General features: G+C 37.4%; 2 protein-coding genes across 2 annotated transcripts; both read left to right on the plus strand.

The window, feature by feature from the left end:
- The first annotated feature begins 65 nt into the window (after positions 1 to 65).
- capza1a (capping actin protein of muscle Z-line subunit alpha 1a) lies at positions 66 to 6,310 on the plus strand. Its single transcript, XM_056751293.1, has 9 exons — positions 66 to 158; positions 2,599 to 2,662; positions 2,787 to 2,838; positions 3,092 to 3,155; positions 3,485 to 3,691; positions 3,812 to 3,891; positions 4,473 to 4,623; positions 5,132 to 5,194; positions 5,320 to 6,310. Exons 1-9 carry the CDS (start codon positions 120 to 122, stop codon positions 5,458 to 5,460), a joined length of 861 nt encoding a protein of 286 aa, XP_056607271.1. The 5' UTR covers positions 66 to 119; the 3' UTR covers positions 5,461 to 6,310.
- A 744-nt stretch (positions 6,311 to 7,054) lies between these two features.
- st7l (suppression of tumorigenicity 7 like) lies at positions 7,055 to 20,694 on the plus strand. Its single transcript, XM_056751088.1, has 16 exons — positions 7,055 to 7,160; positions 8,162 to 8,469; positions 9,281 to 9,363; positions 10,666 to 10,825; positions 10,903 to 10,957; positions 11,207 to 11,322; positions 11,445 to 11,523; positions 11,822 to 11,910; positions 11,993 to 12,093; positions 12,321 to 12,435; positions 13,083 to 13,155; positions 13,257 to 13,359; positions 16,275 to 16,425; positions 16,549 to 16,641; positions 16,868 to 17,007; positions 20,500 to 20,694. The coding sequence occupies exons 2-16, from the start codon at positions 8,268 to 8,270 to the stop codon at positions 20,593 to 20,595; spliced, it is 1,656 nt and encodes a 551-aa protein (XP_056607066.1). The 5' UTR covers positions 7,055 to 7,160; positions 8,162 to 8,267; the 3' UTR covers positions 20,596 to 20,694.
- The last annotated feature ends 354 nt before the right edge of the window (positions 20,695 to 21,048 follow it).

The following is a 21,048-nucleotide window of genomic DNA, read 5'->3' on the forward strand; positions in this document are numbered from 1 at the left end:
AGATAATGAAAATGCACTTTGAAATAACATTCATAACATAATGCAATTTTGAACATGTATAATGTTTATGATTGTACTCCCGTCATGCAATTTGACAGGGCAGGTCCAGTGGAGCCAAGATGGCGGACTTTGAGGAACAGCTTACCGACGAGGAGAAGGTATGTGATTATTGATTCAAACTTCCTGATATATCTCTCTTAGTATGTTTTTGACATAGATATTTTGTTTTATCCTGTATAGTTTAAATGTATAACTAGTTAAGCCGGATGTTTTAAAACATACGAGACCCGCGATGAGGGCTGCGCTAGGGAAGCTAACGTTAGCGAGCTAACTGAGTGTTACCGTATATTAAACTCGAGCTAATCGATGATCGACTCCTACATTCCCCAGACAGAATGTTTGCTTCGTGACTGAAATGTGCAATTATTACGTTGATCTATTTTCGGTTGAAAACTAATTCCACTATTAGATATCTGCAGTTTTACCCAACATTGCCAGTGTAACGTTAGTTTAGTTTACACTGAGACGTTAAGTAGTGCAAAATATCATCAGCGTATCAAAGTAATGCAAGATTTGTTTGATTTTAATAGACACCATTTATGCTATTCTAAGGAAGTATGTTCCTATATATTGGGCTCGTGCAGTGGCTCTTCCTGATATCTCGTTTCACTAAGTCCGTTTGAGTTTAGTTTAGTTTCCTCATGTTGCCATATATAGGTATTAAGTTTGACAAAGAATTATTCGTTTCATTTGTCAAGTAATTGTTCATGTTGTCGAATGTCTCAGGGGGAAGTGTTTTGGGCTGTAAATCGCACTTGAAACAGGGGGCGCAACTTCATTTCTGGTGTTGTTTGTATTCTCAGCTGAGTGTCGGCGACCCAACCCTCTTTCTTGCATGCTCTCACATGCGTTCGGCTCTTCCCGCCGCGCTCCCCCTCCCACCGTACCCGCGCTGATGCGAGCCACAGGCTGTTCCCGTATGCGACCGCGCCTCTGCAAACCCGAAACAGTCATGTGGTTAGTCATGTTGAGGCCAGTTGAAGGAGGAAAGAAGCATTTCAGAAATGCCTCGATGTGGAAACCGTGTTGCAGCTGTATTCTGATTTAGACTTTATACATCGTGGTGATAAATTATTTAGAATATCAGCATTAGACAAAAGACTGCAAAGTTGACCAACTTGTCTTGCACTTCAGGGCACGAATATTCTGTGTTGAAAAAACTAAACACGATGCACTTGTTTTTAGTTCACTATTACAAGTGTTATTATGATACATGATTATTGTTACAATCCTATTGTAAGACAACAGGAAGTGTTTAATCTGTCTTATAATCATAAACTATTTACCAGTCTAGTCAAGTCACTCTTTGAAAGAAGTCACGGAAGTGTAGACTCAACTAGAAAAATCAACAGTTTCCTTCCTTTTTGGTAATTAAAGTGCGAACAAGATTTCAGCCTCAACAGTGCTTTCTTGGTTTACTGGAAGAAAAGTGCCTCGTTTGTTTTTTCAACTAGTTCTGTATTTTCATTTCAGTTCGTTCTCAACCAAGTATTGTATTCTGAAAAAATATTGGGATGCAGAGTATTTCGGCCAAACAAAGTCTGTGCCTCCCTAGTTGTGTTTGGAACAAATATGTTTTAAAAAGACAAAAAATGCAGATCGGTTTATATTTGGCCTTACAAGACTGTGGGTTTCGCGCACAGAAGTCCTGGAATTAATCCAGAATAAAGTTCTGTCTACCCTGCTGTGCCTTGCCATGAAGCCTGGGCTTACTGCTTGCATGTGCACTCCTAAGAAAAGACTCTGTCCCGCACCTTCTAAGGAGTGACACGGATATGACCGAAGCTGGGAGTTTACCATTCTCTCTGTGCTTGTATGTGTTGTGTGCCACCCCGCATTTGACCTCTTATCAAAGGAAGTTCAGGGCAGCCGCTGCATGTTCCTGATAAGTTTCACTGGTGATATCTAGCGTCAGTTGCCAGGTTTCCATTACAGATTTGCTCCAAATTTAAGCGATGTTTTCTAAATATCGATCAAAACAATATTCCGGAATGACTGCGGTTTCTTTAAATGATGTTACGCGATTAAGGTGTATTTAGATTCTACTTGCGATAAGTCATTCTGGCTGTACTTCTTCTTTTAACGTTTTATGGCAGGTTGCATACAAATTTAAGAGCATATTGCCACCTACTGTGATGAAAGAGTGAAGAGAAATGTCTATATGAAGAGTTTGGTTCCAAAATGAAATAACTCCAATTACAAATTCATGTTTTAATTGTTTGAGTAAGCTGTATTTTTTTGTTATTATGGCTTAAATCAAAACAAACCGTCTGCTGTTTTATTGATATTAATTGTAATGCAGAATAAAATAATACAATTTTTTTTAAGATTTGTAAAAACTGAAACTCTTCATATTTCTTTATATATTTTATATTACCCCACTGTTCCTAAAAAAATCTCCAAACCTGGCTTGTGAGAACTTAAACATCTGAGAGTTCACATGATGCAAAATACAAGTGATTTATGTATGCACAACATATTTTTCCAACAGGTTACGGGTTTTCTCAGCCTGCTCATGTAACTTCTGTTTTTGCACAGGTCCGCATTGCTGCAAATTTTGTCATCCATGCTCCTCCTGGAGAATTTAACGAGGTCTTTAACGGTAAGAAGCAGATGCCCACAGACGTCAGAAACACAAAGCGGACGCCAGACTTACTTCAATTTAACTCACTAACATCATCATAATGTTCAGAGCGTATCACATGACACCTTTACTTTGGTTTCAGATGTGCGGCTACTGCTTAATAATGACAATCTGCTCAGGGAAGGGTCGGCTCAGTAAGTAACCCTATATTACCGTATATGATTTCACATTGGGTTACAGTCTCATTTATGACTGTCTTTATAATCAAGATTCAGATTGACAGAGATGCTGAATATACAACTAGTTTATAATCAGTAATAGAAATGCATCTATTAAACATCATGTTACTGGATCTATAAAAGCTTTTCATGTTGAGAATCAGTTCAGATTATTTTAATGCTTGTAATTTTTTCTTAATGTAACATGTGTTTTTTATATTAATGACAGTGCTTTTGCCCAGTATAACATGGATCAGTTCACACCCGCTAAACTTGATGGACATGAGGATCAGGTGATGATCATGTTCATTTTAAAGTGACAGTGCACCCAAACATGAAAAATACTCGCATTTCTGTTTTCCATAACACACAAGATGACCACGTCAGTCATCTTCATTATATGGAGTATAAGCCACATGTCCACATTTTTTTTTTATTCATTCACAATGATAATAATGGCATGGTCTTCATAATAACACATTAAACTATTTAACTTTTCCATTTTTACTTTTCTATAATTCATCGGAAAACCTTCTTTCAAAAAAACATTTGTCTTGTCATTACATTCTGTTGTTCGGCTCTTTGTGTAAATACTTGTACTTAAATTGCCTTCAATTTACAGGTCTTGATCACAGAACATGGAGATCTTGGCCACGGTCGGTTTTTTGACCCTCGAAAGAAGCTGTCGTTCAAGTTTGACCACCTAAGGAAAGAGGGAACTGATACTCAAGCATACGAGGGCGAGTCGGCCCTCAGACCCTGGAGGGATGCCTGCGACGAAGCTCTGAGGGCGTACGTCAAAGACCACTATCCCACTGGAGTTTGCACTGTGAGTTGCTTCTTTTTCTTGTGAGGAAAGAGTCAGTTTGGCCAAAGATGAAACGTACTTATTGATTTTATTCCTTTAATGAATTTGTGATTTTCTATCTGGTATTTGCTTGGTTTTTAGGTTTATGGGAAGACTATTGATGGACAGCAAACCATCATCGCCTGTATCGAGGGTCACCAGTTTCAACCCAAGAATTTCTGGTAATCTTTCGGCCCCCTTGTCTTGTTTAGCATACATCTAATTAGCACACATTTTTTATTGTACTGTTGAACACTTACAAGCACGAAACCCTTGGCACCATTTCTGGTCTCCATTACTAGCTAGCACATAAGAGTTATGTATAAAACTCATTCTAGGTGATATATGTTCTTTAGATGGGCTCTCTGTCCCCACCCAGAACATTGCCCTACTGAACTATCTGCTATTGTGTATCTTTTGAATGGAGAACAGGTGTGCTAGATAGTAAATGTCGCTTGACACATTGTGTCTGACAAAATAGCTTTGCTCTTTCACACACAGACACCATCTCATGGATTAATGGCACAAAAGAACATATTTCCTGGTCAAACTAAAAGTGAAACACTGAAAAACCAAGTATTCAAGTATTACAAGTTTTACTCATTAGAAAGAAGTTTTGTTATTTATCCGGCAATTTCTGTGCTTATCAATCATTTCGAAATTTTATGACATGCATGTGGCATTTCCCACAACACGTGTCTCCTTCGCAATATAACAACTGTCTTTTCGTCCTGTGAACCTAAGCTTCCATTTCTTCACACAGGAATGGCCGCTGCAGGTCTGAATGGAAGTTCTCCATTTCTCAGGCCACCGCCCAGGTGGTCGGTGTGCTGAAGATTCAGGTTCATTACTATGAAGACGGTAACGTGCAGCTGGTCAGCCACAAGGACGTGCAGGAGTCTTTGATCATCAACGTAAGTTGAGATCTCCTCGCTTAAAAAGGAAGTCCTGGGTTCGTGAAAGTAATATCTGGCTATCCTTTGATTGACATTTGAGAGGGTGTGGAGCTTTATGACACAGACAGGAAAAGGAGTGTTTTTGAACATTTGGAATCGAGTTCTTCTTCAGTCATGTTTGTCATTTTGTTTTGTGGCCCGATTAAAGGACTAGTTCAATTAAACTTTTCTCAATTTACCCTTACACCATTCCAGTTGTATATGACTTCCTTTCTTCACTCGAACGCGAACAAATAATGCTGCTTCATTATCTTTTCATTTTTTTGTTATAATTGTATTTTTTTATAATTTATATAATTGTATTAAAGAACCATGATGCGAACTAATGGGTATAGATGTTGACTGTGAATATTTGTGCACTGCTAATGAATAATGCCAAATGCCAGTCTAAAAAGAATTCTTTGAGCATGGTTTGTTGTGATGGCCCTAGTTGATGATCTTTTTGCTTTGACATCTCTTTAAACAGAATGAGAAACAGACTGCCAAGGATTTTGTCAAAATCATTGAAAATGCTGAGAATGATTACCAGGTTTGTTTTCGAATAGTTTTTGTTTGGTTGATTGCCTTGTTTTTTGACAGTATTCATGGTATAGCCCATTTTCTCGTGCCTTATTGCTTAAACATGTATAATGACATCAGTCATGTGCTTTCCAGACGGCCATTAGCGAGAACTACCAGACGATGTCCGACACCACCTTCAAGGCCTTACGCCGGCAGCTTCCCGTCACCCGTACCAAGATCGACTGGAACAAGATCCTTAGCTACAAGATCGGCAAAGAAATGCAACACGCTTAGACACACAGCATGCCTTCGCTACTGCTCGCGTCACAAGCAAAGAGACAAGCAACGACGGCCCATATCTAAACCTAAACCTGAGTTAAAGGCAGGGCCGAGAAGGAAAGTCCTTCGAGAAATGTGTCTGTCCTTATTTTTTTGTTTTCCAAAAGCCACGGTTTGACCTCAGCTGAAGAGACTGTCTCCTTTTCTGTATTGTAGGAGGGCTGCAAGCGTGTTTTAATGGGTTTAGCAAAATATTTTTGCTGTTGAACAAATACCTCCCGCGACACCAGTGTATAGCGTCATATATAGACCCCCTTATATCAGGTATGCCCACCCCCTACCCTAGATCAGCTCTCTTAAACCTCCACACACTGAACAATTTACTGCAGTCGCACTTGTCCCCTATGATCAATTGAGTCGATTCGTTTTTGTTTGTTTGTTTCTGCAACTTGACACTTGAAAGTTTTGCATTGTGCCGAGTTGCAATTGTTTAACAATTATGAATCCCATGAAAGCTTTCAGTCTAGCTTGCCTGTCATAAAAAATCATCTCAACATCTTGTTTTCCAGCTTAATAATTGGGTGCCATTTTATATGAATGTGCTGTCAATTGATCACATGTAGGGTTGTGCCAAAGTGAGCGTTGTGTTCGTACAAGATGTCATTTCAGGTTACTGTTCCATGTGGAAATGGTCCCGTCGTCATACTCTGGTGTCTTAGAATGGTATATATACTGTATGCAGTTACACAAAATATTTGTTACCCCTCACATCAGCCTCCTTCCCTAGCTTTTATTGCTAACTATTTTTTACAAAATGTAAGAACAAATATGATCCCAGAGGAATAAATGATTTGCACCAAACCGACTTCTTGTTCCTTTTTTTCCATGATTTATCTTATAGTGCATTTACACTGTATTCTTAGGGAAATAAATGTTTGCTTGGATTTTATTGTATTTTTTTAACAAAGTAATGTAAGAAATCATTGAATTGGTATACTTTTGTTATTGTAGTCAGATTTGTAATTATTAAAAAAATTATGAAGGAACCCCATTGTTTAATATACACTAGGTTTAATGTTCCCATGACTAACAATTCGATTTCATATATCATAATATACTATGTAAATACATTTGATATTATTTTAAATCGATTTATAATAGGTTACTAAATTCTGTAGTATTGTGCTTTGTCAGACCCTCCCTAAAATCGAAAAATGTTGTTGGTTTCTGTCTAAAAATACCAAAGATTGTCATCAGACTGCGTTTCGGTAGTGCCGAGTATTCAGCATGGGTGTTTACAATAACATGACATTTTATTTACATACTATGCGCACCGCGGTATACACCGCCAAATGGACGGTATCTAAGTATTATTCCAAAAATAAACCACAAGTATGTACTGCACGGTCTGCAGCAAGATAGTATTCTAATGACAGATTTGCCACGCCCTGCGTTCGAGGTTGCGTACTATGACAACATACTCCCATACTAATTCTCACATAGGCCTACTCGATCGCGCCGCCGTGTGGTCACGTGGTTCAAGGAGTCCTCAGTTACAAACAAATCCGTGCTGTCAACCAATTTAGATGGATTTTAGCGGGACAGATTACAGCAACTGTATTTGCATAATTTTGGTTAAATATTAGCACATTGTGTACACTGGATTAATACGTTGACTACATGTAGTGCAGCATTTATCTGGGAGTTATATGAATGTAAGATCAGTCTTTTTTATTTCAACATTTAATTTCAACTGCCAACTCGTTAAAATGTAAAAACAAGCAATTATTTTGCCAAATGTACAGCAAATCCGTTTGGGAGACACGGAAATGAATGGGGAGCAGTGCAATGTTTGGAACTGTGTGAGGCTCTATGACGCGAGTCACTTCCGCATTCCATTCTATTGGCACGATAAAACAAACGTTTATATTACCAAAACCAAGACAATTTAAATAAAAACATGCACAAATACAGAATATATAAAAGTATATATGAAGCGCTCTTTTCCAAAACGTTATAAAGCCATTTTAATAGTTTTCATGAAAATTACATTTTTTACCTAGACCCATACATGAAACAACAATATTGTCGATTATAGAATCCAAGTTTATTTATTTTTTCAAAACGCTACAAATCCATCCTTTTTTCAAACAAATGTTGGTTTATTTATTTTTTAAAACAAACAAACAAGAGAACATGCAACATATGACATCAGGGACTCATACTATTAATTAATATAAATAAAATAAATGCAAATGCATGAAATGAAATGAATAACAGCCAAATAAAATAAATAGTAACAAACTAAAGAGTAAAATATAATAAATATTTTCAATTTCATGTTTCAATACTTTCAACCACATACAACAAATGATTTAAAAATAACACGCATACAAATACCACTAACGAGCGAATTCTGATTGGTCGAGAGGACACGTCGCAATTAGGCTAAAAACAGGTTCGGCACTTAAAGCGTTTTGGAAAGAAACTGCATTTTGCAGAACATTTTAAACAAGGAAATATAGCGATTTGGCATGAAACATTGATGGAGCAGTGAATAGGTTTAGTACACAGCAAAATGGCATGACACGCTCATTTTTTGGCGTTTAATGCGTTTCGGAAAAGAGCTCTTCATATATATATATATATATATATACATCTAAATATTAACAGAAAAAAGACATACTTGACCTACTGATTTTCGCATACTGCACAGTACAAAAGTGAGAGATTTCGGACGCAGGGAGAGGTTTTGGCTATGAATAAACAAGAGCTGCCCCCTGCTGGAGACTATCAGCACTGCATCTCTCCTCCAGTATCCCATGATTCTAATGTTTACGGCCGATGGGAGAAAGATGGCGGACAGCAGCGGCATTAATCCTCAATCGCCCGGTTTCGCCGAGAAATTAAAATCGTGGCTGTGCTGGTCGTGGACGTACATATGCGCGCTCTGGTTCGCGATGGTCTTGACGATGGTGTACGCGCTTAGAAGTCCTCTGAAGTTACAGGAGACCGTGAACGCAGGTGCGTGTTCCCTCATGAAAATGAACCGGGGTTTATTATAGTAAGAGTAGAGGAACCGTGTTTTGTTTGCCATTAATATGATCACAGTTTCACTGCAAACATTATGAAGTTATTGTATTACATAGTGAATTTGTGTCGATATGCTTTTACTACAAATGACGTCACAATTGTTTTGGTAAAACCGTGGTTAGTTTTCGTAAGGGTTCGTGATGCTTGAAAAGTTAAGCGTTTATTTGATATCTCTGTTCGTAAAGACCATAACGACACAGTTACTGCAATGAGAAACGGCTACAATCGTGTTTATAGACATTAATGTGGCGGTCAATGATAAAGTGATGGTGTGGGATAGTAGTGCTGTGATTCTGGACCGGTGTTTACATCTTGCAAATTGGTCTATACGTCATTTTTACATTTGATCAATTCCCTGTTGCTTATACTACTGAATACTGCAGTATGCATTAACAAAGTGTAGTAATATTAATAGTTATTCCTTACATTTGAGTAAGTATTATAACGTATGACAATATACTACAGTTTACTACTTCTCATGTAGACAAAGTATGTTTATCGCTTAAATAAACAATGCTTTATTCTCTACGTTTTGTTATTGTTGTTCATATTCAGATCTTGTGTAATATGGTGTGCATTGTTTGGTGAATGAGATATTTTGTCTATTTTGTCTTTATGAAATTATGAACAGATGTTGATCAGTGGATGGATTGACAGGTGTTCTCATTGGTGATGCACTGTTTATTGTTCTCTATTAAAGTCATTGTGTCTCTCACGTTATCATTTTGTTGTTCGTCCACAGCATCTGTATTTTTAAACACTCTCACACCTAAATTCTATGTGGCACTCACCGGCACATCCTCTCTCATCTCTGGCCTTATTTTGGTAAGTTGGTACTTAAATTAACTTTTACACATTTGGTAAAACACCTTTTATTCCAAACAGCATGCGGTACAAGCAAGGTAAAAAAATTTCATCATTTTGTGTGTTCCCTGGGATTCAAATCTATGGCCTTTGCGCTCGAGCGACGGGAATGAATTGAAAATAATTAAAGATTCAGACAAACACCTTGTTTTTATTAAACATCTCTAGTAAAGATAATAAAACTGAAAAGAATCTTGGAGTCATTTTGATGCTTCGCTGTCAATTGAGCCTTTTATTCAGAATACTGAGAAATATAGCTCACTTTGTTGTCCTTTTCAGTCGCTGAGAGGTGGATCAATTCTTTTGTTTTTTCAAATATTGACTATTGTGGTCTTCTTGCTGGAGCATCTAAAACCTCTATTAACAAACTACAATATGTACTAAACTCAGCTGTCTGGGGCCACGTCTGGTGATCATATTTCTCCTGATTTAGAGTCTTCACACCGGCTCCCTGTCAGGTACCTTATTGATTTTAAAATCCTTATGTTAACATTTAAGGCTTTGTTTGACCTGGCTCCTCAGTACCTCCTGATCTCTTATTGCCTTACACACCGTGTCGAAATCTGGGTTCTTCTCAGTGATGTCTTTTAGTTGTTCCCAAGACACGGCTTCGCTCCATAGGTGATAAAGCATTCTCCTTATATGCTTATATGCTCTCCCGGCTGAGGCAAATTCACTAGCGACTTTGAAAGGAATCACATGGTGCGAATACGTGTCTTTGGTGTGTTATTAGTTGCCCTTGCATGTATTAGACACGTAAAATTGCAAAAATGAAAGCGTCGGAACAAAAGATGCATTCTATCTAAAGCGAATGCTCACCCAAACCCGCCTGAAACTCCTTGTGTAACCACACCCCCACAAATCTACGTCAGTTTGTGGTATTATTTGACTAAGACCGCCCCAAATGTATACGCAAGTAAGGTGGACGTACCTGTCAGTACAATTGAAGAGGAACCTGATGTAAGAGACGTTACAGTTCCGTCAAACGTTTGCATCCAAGACAATCGATAATTTTCGTTTTAGCTGTGTCATATGACCCCTTTAAATCTCTTCTTAAATGAAAACGTTTGCTTTTACTTGATTGGATTATTTTATTGTTATTATCGTGTTGTTTTACAACGTGTCGTCATTGTGTTGTTCTGATGTCTGCTGTGAAGCGCTTTGAGAAGCATTTAATGGAGCTATATAAAATAAATGTATTATTGTTATTATTAAGACGCTACACATAACTGATGAAAATTGACATCTTCTGTCATCCTGCAGATATTCGAGTGGTGGTACTTTAGGAAGTACGGCACCTCGTTTATCGAGCAGGTGTCTGTCAGTCACTTGCGTCCTCTGCTGGGAGGCGTGGAGAACAGCAGCTCTGCCGGCCTCTTCTCTTCTGTCAATGGGGATGCCGAACAAAGATCCAACGTTGCAGGTTTGTGATATATACTGTTTGTTGTTAATGTCCTTTTAGGCATTATAAAGTAAATGTAACGTGACGATTTTTTTCAGAATGTAAAGTTTGGAGGAATCCCTTAAACTTGTTCAGAGGTGCGGAGTACAGCAGGTATGTTACGTTTACGTTTGTTGTTCCTATTGCTTAACTGTAAGAAAGGTCATGGGTTCATTTCCAGGGTTGACTCATAATGGATAAACTTGACTTCTAAAAGCTTAAATGCAATGCAAAAATCTTATTGGAGAATTGTAGGAAAATGTTGTATTTTGTGATAAAAAATGTTTGTCACCATCCAGCTCTCATTTTTGTCCTCTCTCAATAAAAGTGGCCAAAGATGAAAGTAAACATGTTCCCCCTCAGATACACATGGGTGACTGGGAAAGAGCCCCTGACGTACTACGACATGAATCTGTCAGCACAAGATCACCAGACCTTCTTTTTGGGGGACACTCAGCAGCTCAGACCAGAAGATGCTGGTCAGTGTTCTGATCTATCACCCGTCTATAAAATGACCAGAACTGAGTTAAGACAGGGATGTATATTGCTCGCATCCGTACAGAGTGACTTCATACATTTCTCTCTCTCATTTGCTCCACAGTAATGCAGAAAGCCTGGAGAGAAAGAAATCCACAGGCACGCATTCGAGCAGCTTATCAAGCCATCGAACTAAACCGCGAGTGAGTTTCCAGACTGTCCTTTTCACTTCAATCTTAAGTAACAGAAAGAAACTTTGTCGGCACGTGCGTCTCGATCACTCACATTGCTGTTGTTTCAGCGATGACGTGCAAAATGCACAGCTTACTTTAGGGATGTTGGTTATGTCATGCTTGTAAACGGTGTGCATGTTTCACCTTTACATATGTCATAACCAATTAGATTTCAGATTATAACGAAATGGGATTATAAAAATGAACAACATACTAAATCGCATTATGTTGCTTTTCTCCATCGTGTGCATGGTTTTATTCACGTTAGATGTGCCGCGGCATACGTGCTCCTGGCTGAAGAGGAAGCCACAACCATCGCAGAAGCCGAGCGACTATTTAAACAAGCGCTTAAAAGTGGTATGAACTTTCACAGTTTCACACTCGCATATGATGCCACCTTGTTGCTAATGCACACTTATGACTGTTCCTGTTTTCACAGCTGGTAAAGATACCAATCTACTGGTCTACATCAGAAGAAGACTCGCTATGTGTGCCAGAAAACTGGGCCGCATTAAAGAAGCTATAAAGATGATGAGAGATGTGAGTGCATCATGGTTACCATGGTAACACTATAGATGGGGGTGTCTTGGGTTATACCTCCTACTTTGCTCAAATTGGAATTTTGTTGAACTGTTTATGAGCTAACCCTAACATAACCTTTTTGGCTTTGGCGCTTTAAGCACGTAAACCTAAACAGCTGTTTAAAATTATTGTGATATGCGATCTATGCATGTTGGCCTAATTATTTCTTTTTGTGTTTTATACAGTTAATGAAAGAATTCCCATTACTAGGAATGTTAAATATTCACGAGAACCTTCTGGAAGCCTTATTAGAACTGCAGGCATACGCTGATGTACAGGCAGTCCTCGCAAAATATGACGGTAAGTAACTGATCAGATTTATCGCATTTTAAACTTTTAACAGTTTATAAGAACTACATGAGATGTATTGCACACGTATCTATATATGTTTAAATTTAAACAGCCTATCTTGGCTAAATATTCTCAAAATATTTGTAGTTTATTCAGGGCTATCAACGATAATCGCGATTAATCGTATTCAAAATAAAACGTTTTTGTTTACAAAATATATGTCTGTGTGCTCTGCATCTTCATTTTGTATTATATACACTTATACATACAATCTTTACATGTATTTATATATTTTCCAATCATTTAATTTGAATATATTAATGTTTATTAATTTGTATATTTACTTAAATGTATAGGTATGTTTTTATAAATAAAAATATAATATGGCCAGTACACAGACGTATATTATTTTATATATATACATTTTTATTCTGGATGCGATTAATCATTTGACAGCCCTAAATGTATTTGTGTTCAGTCGAGAAAGAATGTAATTTACTGTACACTGGGTAAATCATGAGAGAATTTTCCTTTTTGGGTCAACTATTGACTAATTATATAATTTTCTTATATGCCGCTTGTTTTTATGAAATAGGCTTATATAATAACAAAGAATATATTAGCCTGATGAATTGTGTATGTTTTAAACCCTTCAGATATCAGTTTGCCAAAATCAGCCACTATATGCTACACATCTGCCTTACTGAAAGCAAGAGCCGTGTCAGATAAGTGAGTCTGGCGTGGTTGGAAATACGTTTTGCATTTCAAATATTTCCAATGCACGGATGATAGTTTGCTGAATGATGTTTTGATTGTGTGTCACGGTGCAGATTTTCACCTGAAACAGCCTCCAGACGAGGTCTCAGTACAGCAGAGATGAACGCAGTGGAGGCCATACACAGAGCTGTGGAGTTTAACCCACACGTACCAAAGGTGAGACACACACTCGTACGAGTAACGAGTTTAGCCAACGGAAGGTAAATTCAGAAAATTTTCCTGCGACCACAGGAAAATTATTTGGGATTAAAGGGGGGATATGACACGGCTAAAACAAATATTATGGTTTGTTTTAGATGTAATAAAATTGTGTTAACACGATTTATGGTTAAAAAACACATGTTTGTATAGCCTCTTTGCCCCGCCTCTCTGAAACGTGCAGATATTTAAAAAAGCTCATTGCTCTGAAAAGTGAGGTGTGCTATGATTGGCCAGTCAACCAGTGCGTAGTGATTGGTCGAAAACTGCAAGCGTGTGACGGAAATGTAACGTCTCTTACCATATTTGGAACATCAAGTTCCAAAGCAATTTTACTGACAGGTACGCCCACCTTACTTGCGTATACATTTGGGCGGTTTTAGTCAACTCATACCACGAACTGACGTAGATTTGTGGGGGTGTGGTTACACGAGGTGTTTCAGGAAATGTTTCACGTTTTTCGAGCCATATGACCCCTTTAAAGAAAATTGACAAACAGAGTTTGTTGACAAAACTAATTTTTTTTTTTTCATTTTAGCATATCAAGTCATCCTTTTTGGATTTGTCATGTATAACAATTTTCATTTCGAACATTCACACTTTTTCTAAACATGGTGTTTGTGTTCTTTTTCTGACCAGGAGGTGATGCTGTTGCAACTACTTGTGCTTTTGTTTTCTTCGCAAAACAAAAATTTGATTTCTTAAGCAGTATTTGGGTGAAAGTTTGATCTGCGATTGATTTTCTATTGTTTTCATATGGTTCCTTAAAGATGTTTTGGCTCTCATCATCTATAGTTCTTTGCACCTGGCTTTAACTTGCAGATATCCAAAACACTAGATCAGACTTCAAACACAGATAATCATGTGACCTCTTCACACCCAGACACGCGTTCTCAGACCAAAGCGTATTTACACACATCCGTGCACCTCAGACAGGCTGTATCAGACTACAAAGAGCACCTGTTTGAGACGTGATGCAAATATAAACACACACACACCTGGTCTTTCTTATGCCAAAGATGCCCCTACAGCTGAGAAGCATCAAACTGTGGTGAAGGTGTTGAATTTCAAGAGCTTTTGTTATTCGGGTTATACCTTATATTAAGGTTACACATCACTTTTTTTATTTATATGTTACATTTAATATTTTTCCGTTTACTGCTATGAATGTAGGAGTTATTAAGAAGGTGACAAATGACAAAAAGGACATTTCTTCACCCATCATTTATTCACCCTAATGTGGTTCAAAATCTGTATACGACTCTTTCTTCTGTGGAACACAAAAGAAGATACTTTGAGAAATGTCTCAGTGGTTTTGTGTTTGATCAATGAAAGTCAATTTGGGACTAGTGCTGTTTGGTTACCATCGTTCTTCAAAATATCTTCTTTTGTGTCCTGCAGAAGAAACAAACTCATACAGGTTTGGAATAACATTAGAAGGTAAGCAAATGTTTAAATTTGATGTGAACTGTCCCTTTAATTGCATTGGAGTGCACAAGATGGTGCATTGTGATGTCATTTGTCCACGGCACCTCTATCCCACGCCGCACGTCTACCTCCATAGCGTGATGACATCTTTCAGGGTCTATACGGTGAAGTGGAAGGGTGGAGGTGCGAGACACACTCAGACGGGGGCTTATGTGAGTTCAGCGAGGGCTTAGGAGGAACCTCCACATAAAAGAGCCCATCACTGACAATTGATCCCTCATAAAAGAGGTGACCGTGTTTGTGTGCAGGCGCGCTGCATAGAACAGCTGCCTGTCTAGTGTCAGTCATCATCTTAAAGCTAAATTACCCATGTCTGCACAGAGTATTTGAGTGACTGATCCTTTGTGGTAAGAAGATATACTACAGTTACAGACAAACCTGGTTCAGGATTTCTTTAAAAGATGAAGGTGCGCTGGATACAGCATTGAAGGAATCTGTGGTGTGGTTATTGGAAGGGTGATGTAGCGTGATCACAGGGACATTTGGGAAGGTTATCCACGGGGTAATCCAGTTTAATTCTGATGTATTGCCCTCTATAACATTCACCTCAGAGGCTTTGATCAGAGCTTTACTGACACAGAAACGTTTGTGAGCATCACACGGTTCATATGCTGCTAATGCATTCTTCAAAAATGTATTGTTATACGTATGTTGCCTGAAATGTGTACATTACATAATGTCACACAATACACTTAATAGATATGTATAGATATTTAACGTATCAAGTCTTAAAAATAAACGAATAAAGTCTCTATTTAATTTGACTGCTTATTTTCACATTCATTTTTTATAAGACTTTTCACAATGTTTATTGTTAAACCATATAAGTAAAAGCAGGACCAAGGTTATTTTAGTTTACTAAAATTTAAATTTTGAAAACGTCTCTTGAAATTAAATCAAATATTGTTTCAGAACTAAACTGAAATTAGTTTTAAACAAATAATCAAAAGATAAAATAAAATTAAAATAAAATAAATTAACCTTATATATCAACATAAAAAACAATAAAATGATCAAAGCATATAACAAAATTACAAAAAATAACTAAAATAAACAAAAAAATTTTTAAAATAAAAGCTTGTTTCAAATATGAATTAAACTATAAACAAAGCTATAAAACTCCAGAGACATACATTAAAAATCGTAATTAACAGGAAAATTTTAATTTTTTTCTACATTCTCTACATTGTGAAAATTTGCATCATGACTTTTTTTCATGACATATTTTCTTCCAGAATGATTATGACTGTAATACATCGATAATAAAGGTTGTCAATACTGTATCCGATTTTTCTAGTTATGGCTTCGTTTTTTTAAAGAAATATAAAATGTTTCCTTTTTAGATATGTCAGATCTTTTATAAGTTTGCCTGTCTATGTCTTCAGTATTTATTAGAGATGAAGAGTCTGATTTTGCCTCCGGAACATATATTAAAGAGAGGAGACAGTGAAGCGGTGGCATACGCGTTCTTTCACCTGCAGCACTGGAAGCGGGCAGAGGGGGCGCTCAATCTCCTGCACTGCACCTGGGAAGGAAGTATGTACACACACACCTGTCACACACATGCATGAAAGACATTTTTGTGCATTGAGAAGTGATTTTGCTGGGGTGAAATATACCAGTTAGATGTGAAATGATGAATCTTTTCTGCTCTTGTAGCTTTCAGAATTATACCGTACCCTCTGGAGAAGGGTCACCTCTTTTATCCTTACCCAGGATGCACAGAGACCGCAGACAGAGAACTTCTGCCTTGTGAGTATATAATTCTTCAACATCTTCTAAGCACATATTGTCTTAAAGTGACTTGTGACAAAAATCCACGTCATCCGATTGTTTACTATACATGATTATATAAACAAAAGTAATGTTGACATGCACTGTTTTCATGGCATCTTGCCTGTATTAAGTTCAACTACTGCATTGTTGATAAGTTTCAAGTACTTTGATTTTTCATCCTGTCTCTTTCTCACTGCACCAGCGTTTCACGAGGTCTCGGTGTATCCGAAGAAAGAGCTTCCATTCTTCATTCTCTTCACAGCGGGCCTGTGCTCTTTCTGTGCCATGCTGGCCATGCTAACACACCAGTTTCCTGAACTCATGGGGGTCTTTGTTAAAGCTGTGAGTACCTGCACACCTCACCATTCTCCGCAGCATTTCATTTGTTTCCTTTTTGAACCTCTTGTTGTTTGGAAGGAAGTGTATGATAAGTGAATGACCACGACAACAATGATTTATAATTTAAAGGACCAGTGTGTCATTTTTTTGAAGGATCTATTGACAGAAATGCAAAATAATATACATAACTATGTGTCCAGAGGTGTGAAGATCTCACATGATGAATCGTTTTGTTTTTATTAGCCTGAGAATGAGGTATTTCTATCTAGATTAAACCGGTCCCCTTGCATGCAATTCATATTGTTTCTACAGTAGCCCAATAAGGACAAACCGTTCTACCGGGCGCTTCATTAATACGTTATCTCCTTCGGCAAAGAAACGAAAACGTGACAACCACATCGTCCTGTGTCATTCACTGTAGTGCTTCGAAAGGAAGGGGAGAAGGGTGACGTGAGCTGTTGGTTGCAATTTGTAACCTCACCACTAGATGCCACTAAATTTCATACTGAACCTTTACATTTTGGGGGCAGATATAAAGAGAAATGTCAGGTGTTTTTAACTCGCACATGAAGTAAACTACAATTTTATGTTTCAAACAGAGATGGCGATATAGAGGCAAAAGTTACGGATCGCAGCATTAAAACGCATTATATATAGACCAAGTACATTAGTGTAGTTAACCTGGTCCTATATAAGATATCTATAAACATAGTTTTTCTGTTCTGATTTCAGATTTTTTTAATAATCCTGTGCTACATTTGTGGAAGTTTGTACTTCTGAAACAACAGATGTAGAATATTACCATATTATTTGACTCTTTTTATTATGCCTCATAAAATATTCTTTCACAGACTCGTAAATATATAAACACGCCAACATTTTTCCACAGAGGAATTTGTTTTGGGAAAGAAGATTTCCCGGCAACCTGCCGAGTCTGTTTAATGTACAGGTCTGAGTATTCAGCTGTCAGTGCGGTGGAGAGTATTCGCTAGTCTTTAAAAAAAAAAATAATTTCAAACCAGTATGACTTTCTTTCTTTTGCAGAAACCCCAAAGAAGATATTTTGATGTATGTTTGTTACCAAACAATATTGACTTCCATTGTACGAAAACAAAACCACGGAGACATTTCTCAAATTATCTTCTTTTGTCTTCCACAGAAGAAAGAGTCATATACGACATGAGCGTGAACAAAAGATGACAGAAGTCTTAACTTATCCCTCTCTTTAAAGCACACGCACTTTATTTCCAGTTGAATCCAAACATGTTGTTCTCCTCGGGGAGTGATGGCTTATTTTTTATGTTGCCGTAAACTTGGCATTGTGAGGACACACAGCCTCATTGAGCGTTATCTTTTTATCAACTTCGTTTGTCATGTTACAACACGTATTTACACTAGCGCTATCTATTTCCTGGATCTGTGTTAAAATGGATGATACCTCTCCAGCCTCAGTTTTCCTCCCTCTCCCATCTTCAAACCTGCACTTCCTTTCCCATATTCCATCATAAACATCTGTTCATCCGAGAAATGTATTGCTTTGTAAACACATTAGGAGCTTGTTTAGCAGCGCGTGTTTATTTTTAAGGCATGGTTTCACGCCAGTTTTAAAGTTGTGGAACTGGTTGCCATCCAGAAATGTCTTGTTTGTGTGTGTCACGACCTCCGCGAAGTATTCAAGAAGGACAAACTCTGTCATACTTCTATCTAGCACTTCAGGTACTTAAAGGGACAGTTCACGTATATATATAAGAGCTTTCGTCAGTTGCTCGCCTTCATGTCATTTCAAACGCTTTCTTTTTATTCTAAGATATTTTGAAGAATGTTCATAACCAAAGGACTTTGACCCCATGTGATTTCCATTGTACGTACACAAAACCACTGAGACATTTCTCAAAATATCTTCTTTTGTGTTTTGAACCACATAAGAGTGAATAAATGATGACTAGATGATTTATTTATCGGTGAACTGTCCTTTAAAGGTCTCTTTTGCATTCGCTTGAACATTTTTTAATTCTGTTTAGTCTTCAGAATTTGCCGTAGACGGTATTAGGTCAGAATTACCAATAAATCATAATCCAAAATTCTAATCACTCATGATCACAGCTTAGTTTGAGGCTTGGAAAAACTTTAGAAAAGTTGATACCAACGTTACTTACAGAAAGGTTTGTTTGGTTGCAAGGCTGCAATTATTGTAAAGTCCGAGAAAACCTTTACCAGTGATGGGAAGTTAAAGCTCTAAAATATTTAGCTTCATTTGTCCAAAATATTTCCCCTTATTACTGAAAATACTAGTTTATATTTCAGCGGAGAATTTCGTATGCCGTGTCTGTTATTAGTGGTGCTTGCTATGTTATTATCCGCCAAAACTCGCAACTCGTCCTGCACTGTTTGTGCCGTGGACATGAGTGATACATCATATGGGCGGCATGTTTTCTAAGCAATCGGACATGCTGGTTTTGCCCTGCGGTTGGTGAAATAGACAAAAATTGTGTTTAATTAGACTCTGCAAAAAATATTGTCTTACTTCGTATTCTTGCTCTTGTTTCTAGAATTCTTAAATCAAGATATCACAATTATTTGAGAAGCACAATACATGTAATTCTGTGAGTTTTTGCCTAAAACAAAATATATATGATGTATTTATTTAATTAATTGAATCTAAATAGCGAGCTAAGAACTATAAACAAGAAGTTAGTTTGACTTCATTAAGTACTTAAATGGCTTGTTTACTCAAAAAAGTTTGGTCATCATTTACCTTCAGGTTGTTTTAAACGGGTATACATTTCTTTGTTCTGTTAAACACAAAGAAAGATATTTGTAAGAATGTTAGCAATTTAAGTTCCGTGACATCATGCACTAACACAGTAGGGAAAAACTATGATCTTTTTTGGTCTGGTGAACACGAAGTGTAATATTTTGGATTTAAGAACACAAACAGTTCTGGGGCACCTTTGACTACCATTTCTTTTGACCTCCTATGGTAGTCAATGATGTCATTTAATTCAAATGTGATGTCAAATTAATTTATATAGGTATGAAATGACACAGGGCTGAGTAAATGATGATTTTTGAGTAAACTATCACTTTAATTCAAGTTATTTTTGACCTCATTGGCAGATTTTTAAACCACTTTGATCATTTAATACTATAGTTCATATAGCTTCTTGAGTTAATCTATCTTGATTAAGGAATTTTTGGATATTTGTATTGGAAAACAAGACCAAGTAATTCATTTTCAGCATTCTTGGCTATTAGATTTGGGAGCAAATCTAAAATACAATAGTACTTTTTTATTGCTTATTACTGGGTTTTTACCTATTGTTTTATAGGTATGATGAAAGATATTTGTTTTCATAAAATCACACGAGGAATATCTCTCGTAGTACAGTAGTTCAATTGAAAAGTACTTTAGCAAGATGTGAATCTTCTTTTAGAAGTGATACATCACACATGTCCATTGGTCTGACTCTTGTCCTCTGTCCTCTCTCTCCGCAGTTCTTTAGCACTCTCTGTGCACCGCTGGGATTTTTCGCAGATAAGATGGAAAGCTTCATGCCCTCCTGCCTGTGGCATCAACTAACAAACGTCTGACAAACACCAACTCGCACACAAACCAAACACTACTGTACATGTTACTCAAGATGCCCCAAGCTATTCTCACAATAAAAACGATTTGGCTCTTTGATGTAATTCTGTTTCGCTTTTTCTTTTTGGTCCTGCTGGTTGAAATCTGACATCATTGTGTATGATGCATACGCATACACACGGCTTCATTTACTTAGTTTAGTTTATTGTATAATGCACAGTGATTCTGGATTGACATTATACACGTCAAATGCCCGTCCCGTAAGATTTGTTTAGAACTAACATACCACTGCGTTGGCTGCAGGACGTGTTGCCATAAGGATAGTGTTGATCCAACCAATGGGCAAAGCGTTGGCCTTGTGTACCCTGAAAAATCGAGGGCAGTAAATTACGTGTCTGTTTTTAGCAGAGCTCAAGAAACAAAGTTCAGCTTGACGTCCATAGCTGTCAGTGAAGATA

The sequence above is a fragment of the Triplophysa dalaica genome, chromosome 6 (assembly GCF_015846415.1).
Source record: "Triplophysa dalaica isolate WHDGS20190420 chromosome 6, ASM1584641v1, whole genome shotgun sequence".
Taxonomy (NCBI): domain Eukaryota; kingdom Metazoa; phylum Chordata; class Actinopteri; order Cypriniformes; family Nemacheilidae; genus Triplophysa; species Triplophysa dalaica.

What these genes read in the sequence shown, in the direction of transcription:
- capza1a (XM_056751293.1), top strand. Translation starts at nt 120, where the DNA reads ATGGCGGACTTTGAGGAACAGCTTACCGACGAGGAGAAG. An exon ending in AGCTTACCGACGAGGAGAAG is followed by an intron (nt 159 to 2,598) that starts GTATGTGATTAT and finishes GTTTTTGCACAG; the next exon opens with GTCCGCATTGCTGCAAATTT. An exon ending in TTTCAACCCAAGAATTTCTG is followed by an intron (nt 3,892 to 4,472) that starts GTAATCTTTCGG and finishes TTCTTCACACAG; the next exon opens with GAATGGCCGCTGCAGGTCTG.
- st7l (XM_056751088.1), top strand. Translation starts at nt 8,268, where the DNA reads ATGATTCTAATGTTTACGGCCGATGGGAGAAAGATGGCGGACAGCAGC. An exon ending in GCTCAGACCAGAAGATGCTG is followed by an intron (nt 11,323 to 11,444) that starts GTCAGTGTTCTG and finishes TTTGCTCCACAG; the next exon opens with TAATGCAGAAAGCCTGGAGA. An exon ending in TTAACCCACACGTACCAAAG is followed by an intron (nt 13,360 to 16,274) that starts GTGAGACACACA and finishes CTATGTCTTCAG; the next exon opens with TATTTATTAGAGATGAAGAG.